Raw genomic sequence first — 13,592 nt, forward strand, 5'->3', positions numbered from 1 at the left:
ATGGTCAATTTTGCATATGTGAACAATGAAAAGGTGACCTAGTCTAAAAAATCTTCCATTAGATTGTGAAGTAGCGAAATGTGGGTGACAAATGTTAGTTCAGAAACACATTTAGTGTAACACTGGTTAAGATACTTTACAACTGTATAACCTTGTTTTCCTTCCTAACATTACACTTATTTTAAGGGTCTTAAAACACAATATGCCAACATAGCTTAGCCCTGACCAACAGTCAGATTTTTAGGTGTGGTACTAAGGGATGTGGTTTAGTGGGAAACATTGGTGGCAGGTGAATGGTTGGAGTGAATGATCTTGGATATTTATTCCAACCTTGGTGATTCTGTGAATGTGATTACAGTCAGTCCCACTGGGGACTGGGCGCCTGTATGATGTCGGGGTCTTCAGAGCAGATGGGTGCAGTGAAAGATTTTGTTGACTGTGTAAGTCTAAACAATTTTGTTTGTCCATTTACTGAACAGAATGGAAATAATTGTGCAGCTTCAGCTTATGTTTCATGAATTGTGTGCTACATCAGTGTTTTTTTTTCTTGAACCCAACCTTCTTTGTGCTTTTTCTTAAGGACGAAAGGCAGGACACTAGCTCAGAAGGAGTATCGAATGTAGAAGACCAAAATGATTCTGATTCAACACCCCCAAAGAAGAAAATGAGAAAGACAGAAAACGGGATGTATGCATGTGATTTGTGTGACAAAATATTCCAGAAGAGCAGCTCGTTATTGAGACATAAGTATGAACACACAGGTATGTAATAGGAAATGCAGGCTCAGATCTTTGTTTTGTTGATTCTGAGTAACTGATAATCTCAGTTGAAATTCAGTTCTCAGAAATTATTTTAAGAACAGAGTGAAGTATAACAGTCCTTATTATGATCTGTGCCCAGCCCTGCTTAGAACCCACGCTTTATATACTTATTTGACAGAACTACAGTTCCATGCTTGAATTTGTAAGGTCTAAACCCCGAATAGAACTTCTGGGATTTTCTTCCGTCTGGCTCATGGACAATCATCAGTGTGCTACAATATGCAATTAAGGATTTATTATTTCTAAGTTACCTGACCTGCTTTTAAATAAAGAAAAATTATAAATTATAAAAAAGGACAGTGTGTATATATGATATTTTACCATGAAGGCCAGTGTACCAAGCATGAAGGGTTCTCCAACTTAGCCAAATTTGTAGTTACATGAACTTAGTAAACATTCATTGGACATGGAATCTATTCTCAAAGGATTATCATTTTGGCTTTGGTTTTCATTTCCAATTTTTCATAACTGTTCTTTTCAGTTCCAGTTCTGGTATCTTCAGTCTTCTTTTGAATAAGTGTTACTCTCTTTTTTCTTTAGCTGTCTCTTCAAAAATGTCTTTTCTTGTTGGTTAATTGCCTACATTATGTTTCTGCGTATTAATGGTTTTATTTCATTTTACTTAAATATACAATTGAAAGCATATAAGGCTCACCTTTGTCTTTACCATTTGTTTAAACCTCTCAACTTGTGTTCATTAAGAATATCTTCTATTTTCATACATTCCCACTTTGAGACTCTCTAATCCTCCTTTTCATAATACAGTTGTGCTTTCCATTCTGCTCTTAAATGAAGTGCAGTGTTCAGAAATGCTGCTTGTTTGACATGGTGTGGCATGGAGCATGATCAGCAAGCCACTGTCTCTTTGTCTGGGTCCTTTATGTCTGGGCAGAAGCTTTATGGGTTTGTTTTGCCTAACAACTTGGAGTGCTGGAATCAAGATTACATAGTTGGGTCCACACTGTCTTTATGAGTCTCTAAACACAGCAGCAGGAAGGCAAGTAGCAAAGAAGCGGGTAGAAAGTTGGAAAAAAAGGGCAGGAAGAGAAGTAGATGAAACAAAGCAGATTTTTCCAGTTGATATACATGTAGTCAGCAAGTTTGCTACATAAGGCACTCACCTGTCCCAGGCAAGATTTTGGAATGATTTACCTTTTACCTGTGACATGATTCAAGGGCTTGTGCATGAAAGCTAACATGAAAGCTCATTGATTTTAAATTTCCATCACTAAAGAAGAGCTGAAATGGTTTTGAGTTTGAATAACTTCTATTGCAAGAAAAATGCCTCCTTTCCTAATCTATTTATATTCACATTTGTTTTGTGCTCTGAGTTGCATCTGAGAATCTGTTTATGTCTTGATGTTCATTTTCCTAAGAGGGTTACAAATAGCTTTGTAGTTTTACAATGTGCCCTTGTACCTTGTATCCCTATGTAAGAAACCCAGGCCCGACAATGCTGAGAGCAAACTGCTAAATGCAATTACTCGTTGTTGGTAATACAGTCACCAACAGCACATTATAATGAAAGCAACAGCGCAGAATTTTTAAATATTAACTTTAAGGAATCCTTTCTTTTTTTTCTTTGTGTGTGTGTGTGCGCGCTTTATTTTCTAGGTAAAAGACCTCACGAGTGTGGAATCTGTAAGAAAGCCTTCAAACACAAACACCATTTGATCGAACATATGCGACTGCATTCTGGGGAGAAACCCTACCAATGTGACAAATGCGGAAAGCGCTTTTCACACTCGGGGTCATACTCTCAACACATGAATCATCGCTACTCCTATTGCAAAAGAGAGGCAGAGGAGCGTGACAGCACGGAGCAGGAGGAGGTGGGACAGGAGGTGCTCAGCAGCGAGCACACTGGTGCCAGGGCATCGCCATCGCAGATCGACTCCGATGAGAGAGAGAGTCTAACCAGGGAAGAAGAGGAAGATAGTGAAAAAGAGGAAGAGGAGGAGGAGGAAAAGGAGGTAGAAGGACTTCAGGAAGAAAAAGAATGTAGAAAACTACAAGATGTAGAGGAGGAAGAAGAAGTAGAAGAAGAAGAAGAAGAAGAGGAAGGGAAAACTGAAGGTAACAAGAACGATGATGTTGTAACTCAAGCAAGCAATGCAGAACCAGAAGTTATACAGAGCAATGGGCAAGTGTCAGAAGAAAAAACAAATAAAGCTTAAATGATAGTTTTTTCTATATGGAAAAAAATAAATCGGTAATGAAGATCGTTCTATATTATACATGCTTTTCATGGAAACACGGTAGCCTGCATACTGTGATTTCTGTTCACTACTGTGTAAAAAAATATATATATAAAAAAAGAAAAAAGAAAAAAAAAAAAGAAATCCAGGTGTGCCTGAACCTCAAACTTAGTAATTTTTCACACAGTTTTCAAAGTTAGGAACAAGTTTGTAACATGAAGCAGATTAGAAAAATACAGTGACTCTGGAAGCAAAGGTTTAACAGGTTGTAGGAAACCTGATTTATTAGACAAGCATCTGGCATTGTTTGTTTTATCAGTATTAATTTTCATTCTTACGTTGATTAATTTTTAAGCTGTACAATTGGGAGAGATTTATATGATTTTTTTCGTTTTGTTTTGTTTTGTTTTGTTTTTTTAATGGCAAAGCATTTCCTAAATCCGCTTCAGTATTTTATTATGTTTTTAAAATGTGAGAACTTCTGCACTACAGAATTCCCTTTTGCAGAAACCTCTAACAGTGCTTGGCTACCTTTGTAAATTCAACCTAGAAGGTAGCGGTTATAACATTAGATGTTGTAGTAGAGCATATTATCATTTAAAGTGTATTGTTAGCCTTAAGAAAGCAGATGATAGAAGAACTGAAGTTTCTTACTCATGTGGTTAAAAATGTAGTTGAAAAGATTGTTGTTGAGTTCTGATTGCAGGGACTAACAGTGTTGATACCGGTAAGGACAGCCAAGTCGTCAAAATCAGTGTTTGTAATTGTGTTTTGAGTATGTAGTAACAATATGAAGGATATGATATGAAGCTTTGTATCTCCTTTGGCCTTATGCAAGACCTGTGTGCTGTAAGTGCCATTTATCAGTATTACAAAGGCTCTCACCAGCCTTTCTCCAATGCGTGGCCTACAATAACTAGCATTTGTTGATTTGTATCAAACTTCTAATCTAATCATGGGGGAAAAAACACTCAGCCATCAGAGAAGTAAGAACACTGGTATCTTTCATTATTTAATTATTTGGTGGTATTTTTGGTTAATACCTGACTTGCAGAATTTCTCTACGATAATTACAAGGGAAATTTTCTAATCTGCTTTATTGCTTTATCGGTTTACTTTAATTTCAGACACATACATGACATGTTATCTGGCTCATAAGTATTTTCAAATGTTAGTTATTATGGACCCCATTTATTAACAATGTTAGCTGATTTTTACCTATCAGTATTATTTTATTTCTTTTAGTTTATAGATCTGTGCAACATTTTGTACTGTATGTCTCCAAACCTGGCAGTATTAATACCCTTCTTACTGACATATGTACCTTTTTAGTTTTAGAAAACTTTTATATTTATGTGTCTTATTTTTATATTTCTTTATTTATTACACAGTGTAGTGTATAATACTGTAGTTTGTATTAATACAATAATATATTTTAGTATGAAAATTTGGAAAGTTGATAAGATTTAAAGTAGAGATGCAATCGGTTCTCTTGCATTGAGATTTGATTTAACAGTGTTATGTTAACATTTATACTTGCCTTGGACTGTAGAACAGATGAATTAAAATGGGAATGTATTAATTTTACAATTGCAATCAATTCATTTTACCTTTACCCAGTTTTTAATATAAAGCTCTTAAATTTTGAAATTCACTGTGTGACTAATAGCATGATGCTCTGCAGTTTTATTAAGAGATTAGCCTAACCATAAAACTCTCATTTCCTTAGTAAGCCAAATTAGAATAATCTTATAAACAGTGTTGGGAACAACGTTTAACATTTTTGTGCCAATTTGTTCCTGTATTCATGTATGTATGTTACAAACCTGAAACTTCATTTTTAAGTTCCTTGTTACATCATGGTCATTTTCTAGTTTTTTACCAGACTCCCCATCTCACAATAAAATGCGTCAACAAGTCTGACTTATGTCATTATTGCAGTAAGTTCATGTGGCTGCTTTCAGTTACCCCTACCCCATCACTGGGACATGGGCTATTTCAGCATAGCTGCTCGGTTCCAGTTGTCTGCATGGAGCCTGGAGGGAAGGGAATGTTTGACTCCCTTTCCCTGAAGGAATCGCTGTGTTACTTTGTCTGTTCCTCAAACTGAAGTAGAAAAAAACCAAGTTTTCAACACAAGCCGTATGTTCCTGTGATTTTTTTCCTCCTTAATCTATATAATACACGTTGTAATGCATTTTTTAAACCAGACTGCTTTGGAATGAGGTAGTTGTGTGGCTGTTTGATGTAGCAACAAGCCAGTGAAAGAGTTGCTGGTCTGTATTGCTGAGTTCTCCGAAGGAATGGCACCAACGCTGCAGAAGTGTCTTCTGTCACCAAGTATGAGGGGGTTGTACTAAATCTTCATTTGTGCTGCATCTTGCAGTCATAGCAAAGCCGAGAGAGTGTTATTTAAGCAAATTCCTGCTCTTTAATGACTCCTAATAGGGGATTTCAGCTGCCGATTGTTTTACACAAATGTTATATAAGACTTGATATTCACATGTCTGACTTATGAATAGTTTTCAGTCTTACTGTGTCAGCACTGATACATATGAAAGAGTGATCATTTAAAGTTTCAGTGTATTTTCCTGTACCGTGTACAAAACGGCACCTTTCAGCGCGGTAAGCTCCTGCCTGTTTTGAAAACAGTTTCCATTTGTACTGGATTAATAATGTTGCCTTTTAATTATTGTTACAACAGAAATGAATTGGGCAGTCCGGAATGTCTTGCAGGTCCAACGGGCTCAGCTGTCAGTAATGGAATGCACCTTCTTAAACATATGTTAAGGTGGAGACTTTCAGCTAATTCGTAATACAAGAGCATGTGACTTGTCTGTTGCAATAAATGCAGTGAGACATTTGTTGAATATGGAATGGAAAGAACATTTGTGTGTTCTTAGTAATAGAGCAAAGAGTAAATTTGAGGTGGCTCGTGAAGGCTGCACACATAGGGCCTGCCATGGCTCTGAGTTCCAGAGCCTTAAATGATATGAGAGGAAACTGCTTGAGGAGATAATGAAAGCTGAGCAGTTTGATTCAGGGAATGCCACTGGTTTGAGCTTTTTGGGAAGCAGCACTGAATAACAACTAATCAGATGAGTTAAAGGATAGCAGATGTCCTTCAAGCGATGAAGGAGGAGAAAGAGAAGAGCTGACTGTGTGCTGACCTGAGCTCGTCTCTTTAATTCTGTTACTAACAATTAGTAAGTCTGTATGGGATTCTTAGTTTGGAGGGAGATTTTGTTGTGTGTTTCGCTTTTGCTGTTCACACACACACACATACATTGACTTCTTTCCTCGACAGAATGGCTTGTTTGATTTTCTCTATGAAAGTCTGCAATGCAAAAAGAAGTTTCAGTATTAGAGATCTATCCTTCAGGGCTGTGTCTTATTTATTCTTTGCCTTTCTCTTGGGTGATTGATCTCATATTCACTTGGTTTGAAAATGAATACAATAGGGTTATGATGATGGAAATAACTCTTGAATGTGAACAAATATTTACTGCTTCTGCTTTACCCTTCTGCTCCTTTGCGATGTCTGTCACACAGTCTTCTTTATTGTGCTTATTAGATCTCTTATACAGACTGCATAGATGTTGTCTCCAGGGGAAACAGTACATTATGATATATTTCATTATTTCACCAAAAATAACCTGTAAAACAGTGATTAGAACTAAACATGCAGTTGTGATTGTACAAGAAATGCGCTGACACAAGGAGCCCTTGGCAGCAAGGTTGGGGCTCACAGCGCGATGTAGAATGGCGACTGTGGGCATCAGGTGCTGCTCACCCACACCTGGGTAACATCCACCAAGGTTTGAGATCCCACAAGAGCTCTTTAAAGATGATGAGGACAACGGGATATAATACATATACAAAGTAAATGAAGCGAGTAATCCAGCAATGCCATTTTGGACTTTTTCTGGTGTATCTTAACTTCCGATTCAGCTTTTAGATTTCAACCTTTCTGTAATGTGTCCTTGTCTGCTTCTCATCTTTGTGTCAGATGGGATTTGTGTTATAATTACGAGCTTTTCATCACATGTTAATTCAGGAATTAAAGGGATAAATGAGCTAAATCCTTTAAAATGAAATAATCCTACAGTGATTTTGTGTCATTCCTCAGGAGTTGCTGTGCCTCTTTCACCTGACTTGCTGCTTGCTTGTACCATGCCCTGGCCCATACAGGCCCTGTGTGATGGGTGGCGGTATCCCTGACACACTGGAATTCAGTGACCCTGTGTCCGTGTGTGGCTTACAAAGCACTTACAAGTTATTGTGGAGGTACAGAGGGAACAATCTGCTTATTTGACACGCAAGAAGGAGATCTGTTGGATCAAACTGTTCAAGAATTAAATTCACTAGAAATTCCTGCAAAATTCAGAAAGTTGAGTTGGCTCCAAATAGCTTTGAGAATCACACTTCTGTACGCAAAAAGGAAACCTGGGTTCTATTTTTCTTTCCACCCTCTCAACTGGATTTGCCCAATTATGGCAAAATGTTGATGAAGACAGCAGTCCTTAATTCCTTTTGCTGAGGATGAGCTTTGTGCCACATTGGTCTCATCCGAAGCAGAAGCCGACCTGCTGCCTCGCTGTACAAGCTTCATTCAGAGTCCCCGTGAGCAACAAGTGGTGGTTGAGGGGGAGGAAGGATGCACCTCAATGGCTGGGGCTGCACTGCAGCTCTCTGCTCACTGCTGGTCGGGCTTACAGCCTGAACAGGTCACAATCTCAGCTGTGGTTGCAGAGATAACAGGGCTTTCAATCAAGACGAGCTGATCTCGATGTGGCTCTTTTTCAGGCATCTCCAAGCAGTTCCTTCAGTAGGAGCTGGCATCATGCTTTGGAGGAGCTGCCATCTCCTACGTGGGCCAGCAGAGCAGCCACCCCTCGGTCTGTGCATTACAAATTCCTGAAACAAGTGGCTCGTGTGCTTCAAAACACAGCATTGCCTTTTCATCTGTTTATTTCCCTTTGTACCAGGCATTTTGATCTCCAGGGCAATCTAACGTGTTGAGTGCTCTTAAAATGTCCTGCAGCTTAGTGAGGGGCACTCCATAAACCAAGGAGCAGGCAATTCTAGCATATGCACTCGTGATGAGTGTTAGTTATTTTATCCCAGCACCTATTATGAAGCCAACTTTCCCAGCTTAGGGAAACACAGAGCACCGATGATAAATGATGCTAAGAGCTTGCACAAGGCTATTTGGGCATGTTTAGGAGCAGCACTGGGTCTCAAACCTGACTTGTCCGTCTGTCTTCAGCCTTAGCATGCAGTTTTTTCAGTAGGGTTGTGAGTGCTGCTGATTCTCTGCATGCTCCTGCTGGCCCAGCACATCCTTTTGTCCCTCACAGTTTTTTCTTTAAGGTTAAGTGTCAGGGATGCATGATCTGGGTCCTGGAGGCTCCCGACCAGCTGCAGCCACCGGGTGAGGGGAGTGAAGGGAAATTCTACATACCTTAGTAGAGCAGTTCATCCAGTTCCTAGCTGTATCCCAACTGTTTCTGCCTGGGAGCAGCACTGCTTTGCTTGTCTGTATGTGCTTCAGTGAATTCTGGACCTGCTGAGCTCACTGTATCTGAAACTAATTGAAAATAGCTGGAGAATCTGATGCCAAAAAATGCAGATATTTTGTGACCAGAACCATGTACAGGTCAAGGACCTTTTACATTTCTGATTTTTTAAGCTGCATATTGAGCAGCTCTGCTCATGTCCATCCTCTGCTCCTTCTGCTCCCAACATTTCTGTGCAGCTTTTGTCCCGTAGGCCCATTGCTCCCAGCTGCTTATGTACCCTTTGGCGCTGCCAGAGATAAATCAGGTTACACACGTGGGGCAGCCACGCTCCAGTGCAGAGCTGTGCTGCTGGAAAGGAGCTCCTTGACAGCGCACAGACAGGAGGCAGCCCAGCTTTGTGGTCACAGCAGAACTGGCTTTTGCAGTCATCTAATTGAACACAGCATAATCCCACGCTTCCTTCCAAGCACAAATTTTAATCTCCTTTGGGATTTCTGATGTTTAATATCTCCATCTTTCACAAATCTTTCTTATAATTCAACTCAACGAGCACCTTCCATAGCTTCCAGTATTCATTCTGCTCACCTTGCTGGCCAGCCCCATTCAGAGGCGCGATGTTATCTGTGTTGGAGTTTCTGAGTGCATGCAGGTGCCCAGTTCTTCTTGCAGAAAGCAGAGCATGTGTTCCCCTACGAGGGCACTTTGGGGGCAGTAGCTGCAGCCGATGGAGATGCTCTACTGAACCAACTGGAAAGGGCTGAAAAAATACTGCATAACCTCTTGGGTGCTCTGAATTTGCAATAATGATGTATTCATTAGTTAAAAAAACATATAAAAGGGCAGCAATAAATAAAGTGTCCTTGTAAAATATTGCTCCCTTGCTATCTGTATCATGTAACCATGTACCTTGGTGCTGGCCTTGGTCTCCAAGCAAATGGGATTTGTGAGGCTGCGCTCTGTGTTCCCTTCTCTCATCACACAGTTTATGGCCATGACTATTCTGGGCCAGAACTGACAGAAAAGGCTCCATGTTGAAAATGGGAAGGACTTGGGTAACTTGTGAGAATTGGTTACTTTGAGAAGAGGACTAAATGAGAACCATCTCCAGGCAGGGGCAGGTATTGTCTAATACTTATCCACGGGTGTGAGCCTGTTTCACTGTGCTCCCAGATGAGGCAGGTGAAGGGAGACCTGGCGATGGGCTCTGTGGATTAACCACCATGTTGGTGCTGATGGGCTCCTAGGAATGTCCAGCAGCAGATGTTGAATTCTCCTGAGGACGGTATTTCCAAGCACTGGATCTGCAATTAACAACCACTTGTAGTCAGTGTTAACGAACTCTGCAGAGGAGAACCCAGCTTTGGTCATGTGAAGGAAAGCAGCTCAGGCAGTGACACTGAGTGCTGGGCTGCAACCTGAGCTGCTCAGGGCAACTGACTGGATTTTCATCTATTGCAAAAAGCTTCTTCATCATTTATTTTGTAACCCAGGCAGGTCATTTTGGCCTGGAGCAAAGAGCCCCTTCTCTGCTGGTTAATTGAATGCAGTGCTTCCCCACTCTCCTACTTTTATGCCGGTGCTCTCTGTGCTGCTGTTTTGGTGACAGTGATGAGCAAGAGGAGGTGAACTGCAGGCACTGTCCTCCTCTGGTCTTAATTCACAGGGTTTCTGTGTGTGCTGGTAAGGTATAAGAGTGAAGTCAAGGGCATGTATTTAAGATTATACCAACAGATAGAAATTGAAGTATGTTATGAACGTGAGCAAGAGCAGGGCAGTCTGCTGGCAGCACAGCGCACTGTACTGGGGCTGGCTGCAAATCCATCTGGCTGCTTTAGTCCAGGCTGAGTGACTGTCAGAGCTAGAAAAGGCCCTTTGCCCCATTGCATCCCCTCTGCCTTACTTTCAAGCTATTACAAGAGCACAGGCCACAATTAGCTCTGTTAATCACTTAGCATATTAAAATGAGCATAAGTTGGTTTTCCCTTGCTTACACATGACCCACCAGCTGCAGGACAGCACCATATGAGGTGACAGATTCAGTATAATGTAGGACTTGGGGAAACCCACACAGCATTAAAACCATCCATACTATCACACGGTGAAAACTGAAAACCCAGTAGAAACAGCCTGTTTTAGGGCAGGGCTGGTGTGCTCCCTGTCCTTTCCTTGGGAAAGATTTGTCTCTTGAGGCACCAATTCAGGGCTTGGGTGAGAAGAGAGGTTGAGGAATGCACAAGCAGTGCACCACAGGGGATCTTCCTCTGACCTCATGGGCAGAGCAGTCCCTTGGTGGAGATGTCCCTGTGCACCCTGCCCCAAGGACGGGTTCATAGAAGATGACAAGAACCAGATCTGTGCCACAAAGCAGAACTGCAAAGCAGGCCCCGTAACCACGCTGTCCTCAAGTAGCACTTTGCTGTCGTCTGCCGTATTACCTGGGCAAACAAAATAAAACCCAGGGCATTGCACAAAGGAAACCACCACACCCCCGTGTCAGCTGGGTTGCAGACAAACACCAAAGCAGGCAGGAAGGATGCTCTGAGATGAACAGAGGCTTTTGAGTGGGCAGCTCTGAAAAAGTTAACTCCCTATAACCATGGCTTTCTCACAGCTTAACCTAAGTGTTCATGCCTTAATTTGCCCCTTGTTTTCAGAGCAGCGAGGTGGCTGTTTGCTATTCACATGCAGGAATAATGGGGGGAGGCAGAAATCCTGGATCAGAAACACTGCATTCAAGGGTGAAAAAATAGAAATGTCTCTGCAGCAGGAAAAGTCTGTCTTTGTTCCAGCTTCCCTGTCTACAGAGGAAGGATAAATATAAATCACCATCCACAGGCATGCTGCGGGCCCGTGTTTCAGTACTGCATGGCCAGTGAAGCATAGGGCTGTAGAAGAGCGAAGCTCTCACAGTGCGGATGGGGCTGAAGCACTGCCTGGGGTACAGCGGTCACCCGGCACTCAGCTGACAGATGCCCGATGCAGTGCTGGCTCTCCTGTAGTCACTGCCCATTGAGGAGATGTGTGAGGAAGGTGTTAGTGGAGTGTCCTCAGTACTGTGTGACTAGAGGAAAATCATCCCTTCTCTTCCAAAGGCAGCAGCTACCACGGCTCCTTCCTGTTCTACCAAAGCGGGCAGCACATTGGCTTTATCTGGTCTCTTGGATCAGCACTAAGGTAGAGACCATGTGGGTGGAAAAAGGCCACTATAACACTGTTACCCCTGTGCAAGGAGGGGTAGGAGGCCAGCCAGGGAGAGGTGCAGCATGGGGACATTTGCAGGCCCACAACCAGGCCGTGGTGGCCACCCATACTGTCTGCATGTGAGATAGGAACATTCTGCCATTTTACTCTCCAAAATATAGTCTTTATGCCTGTTTATTAGTGCAATTAGCTCAATATTTATTTGCAGAAGTAAAAAGATCACTTCAGTTTCAAGTGTTAAGTGATAAAACATCGTAAAGAATTACCTTAATATGTAGTTCATAATGCCTGTATGCACATGGACTGCAGCCCTGGAAGGCTTTTGTGCTTCATAACTAACCTTTTTGAGAAGCAATGAGCTAAAGAGAAAAATTGCAGCAGATAAAACTGGAGGCAGTCATACTTCAGCATTATTTGAGCTTGTTGTGCAATATATCAGAGTAATGCTGCTGGTCACAGAGCAGCAGTTATTTACCTTCCTTTCACAGACGAAAATCTCCCCTGAAATCAACCTGATATTTCTCTTCTTTCTTCCAGTGTTTCCCAGTGAGTCACTCTGCTGGACAACTTGTTCCAGAGGCAGGAAACTGCATCTGAGAGTGATGGAGCGCCCTTGTGATCTCCTCGGCAAATGAGCGTCACGCTCTTTGCGCAGCTGTTTCCTTCACTGATTCATGAAGAAAAATTCTCACTCCTTGCAGCCTTTTGCTCCTCAGTGGCGGCAGTTGCAGTTTTGCTCTGTGAAGACCTTTGCCACTGGAGTAACATGCTTGCTAGGGGAGATGCCACAGCGACCTCCAGCTGCTGGCGCGGGATGGCCTTGGGGCAGTAATGCTGGGGCTGGACACCATCCCTTGACTCCAGCGCTGGGTGTTGTCCCACTCATCAAGCTGTGTTTCCTTTCTCTGTTTCCAGGAGGGAGACAAAATACAGCAGTCCACACACATTTGTTGTGTAATGACTGCAGAGACCCGAATGAGAATAAAATCTCCTGAAATCTTGCTCAAGAAACTGCGACAAAGGTTAGCTGGGATTCTGGACGTTGCCTTGTAGATCACTTCCAGTGTCTACATCTGTGCACCATATGAGTAAGTGAGAAAGTGTCTTTGAGAAGGGTGTAATGTTGGTCCTGTGTCAATAATGGACCTAGTCCAAGGTACTGAAGCATCTGCTATATATTTCAGCATTTTATTTCTTACACTTGTAAGGATATTCAAGTAGGTGAGCACCTACACCTAAATGACTGCGTTCAAAAGAGAAGCTCAGATGTGGTCAGCACCAGCCTAAATACTGGCTATTCCAGGAGGCACTTTGGACTGTCCTTCAGGTAACATGTCAGCATTGAAATCAAATGATCACCACATGTGGGTCTATAAAGCTGCTAAATTAGCTGTGCAGAGAGCAGCTCTGCAACAGTTATTGCTGGATGGTTAAGTGCCAGTGTAGGTGAATTAAATTATTATTGGCTCCAAGCGCAACTCCATATGCTGTTAATTCATTACCTGAAGATGAATTGCCAGAAGTGGTGCAAATCGCTTTCTGATCTCAGGGAATATCAACAAAAAAGAGATGATTCATCATTGGATCACCAGCAGAGAGGCCCATAGGCCATCTTGGAGGTGGGATCACTTGAGAAGTCAGGTTTGGAAAGCAAAAGCTTCATCCCTATCCTATGCATCCAGTCCACATGAGAGCAGAAATTACAGACTGTTACTCTATGTGACATGGAAGGAAATGAGTCTAAGCCACAGTCATTCCTTCCTCTTCTCCTCTACACCTCCTATAACCTGAAGAGGGGAGTTTCCTTTTCTTACTTATACAACACAATTTGCTGTGCTCTGGGGAAGGGC

The 13,592-nt window shown here is 41.9% G+C and overlaps 1 protein-coding gene and 1 long non-coding RNA gene across 7 annotated transcripts in view; one reads left to right on the plus strand and one right to left on the minus strand.

Annotated features, from left to right (window-relative positions):
• ZEB1 (zinc finger E-box binding homeobox 1) overlaps window positions 1-4,942 on the plus strand; it is a 97,311-nt gene extending 92,369 nt beyond the window's left edge. For all 6 annotated transcript variants that reach the window (XM_085538849.1, XM_085538853.1, XM_085538851.1 and 3 more), the window contains 2 exons: window positions 581-761; window positions 2,436-4,942. In XM_085538849.1, the coding sequence (XP_085394975.1) occupies window positions 581-761; window positions 2,436-2,998 (744 nt within the window). In that variant the 3' untranslated portion in view covers window positions 2,999-4,942. The remainder of the gene's footprint in view (window positions 1-580; window positions 762-2,435) is intronic.
• On the minus strand, window positions 4,220-13,251 carry LOC146762153 (uncharacterized). The gene is made up of 2 exons (XR_014943134.1): window positions 12,218-13,251; window positions 4,220-9,842 (listed from the first exon to the last, which is right to left on the minus strand). It is a non-coding gene; the product is annotated as an uncharacterized LOC146762153 (long non-coding RNA).
• Between the last annotated feature and the right edge of the window lie 341 nt (window positions 13,252-13,592).

Source organism: Coturnix japonica, chromosome 2 (genome assembly GCF_054131305.1).
Source record: "Coturnix japonica strain WE chromosome 2, WE-NBRP24, whole genome shotgun sequence".
Classification (NCBI taxonomy): domain Eukaryota; kingdom Metazoa; phylum Chordata; class Aves; order Galliformes; family Phasianidae; genus Coturnix; species Coturnix japonica.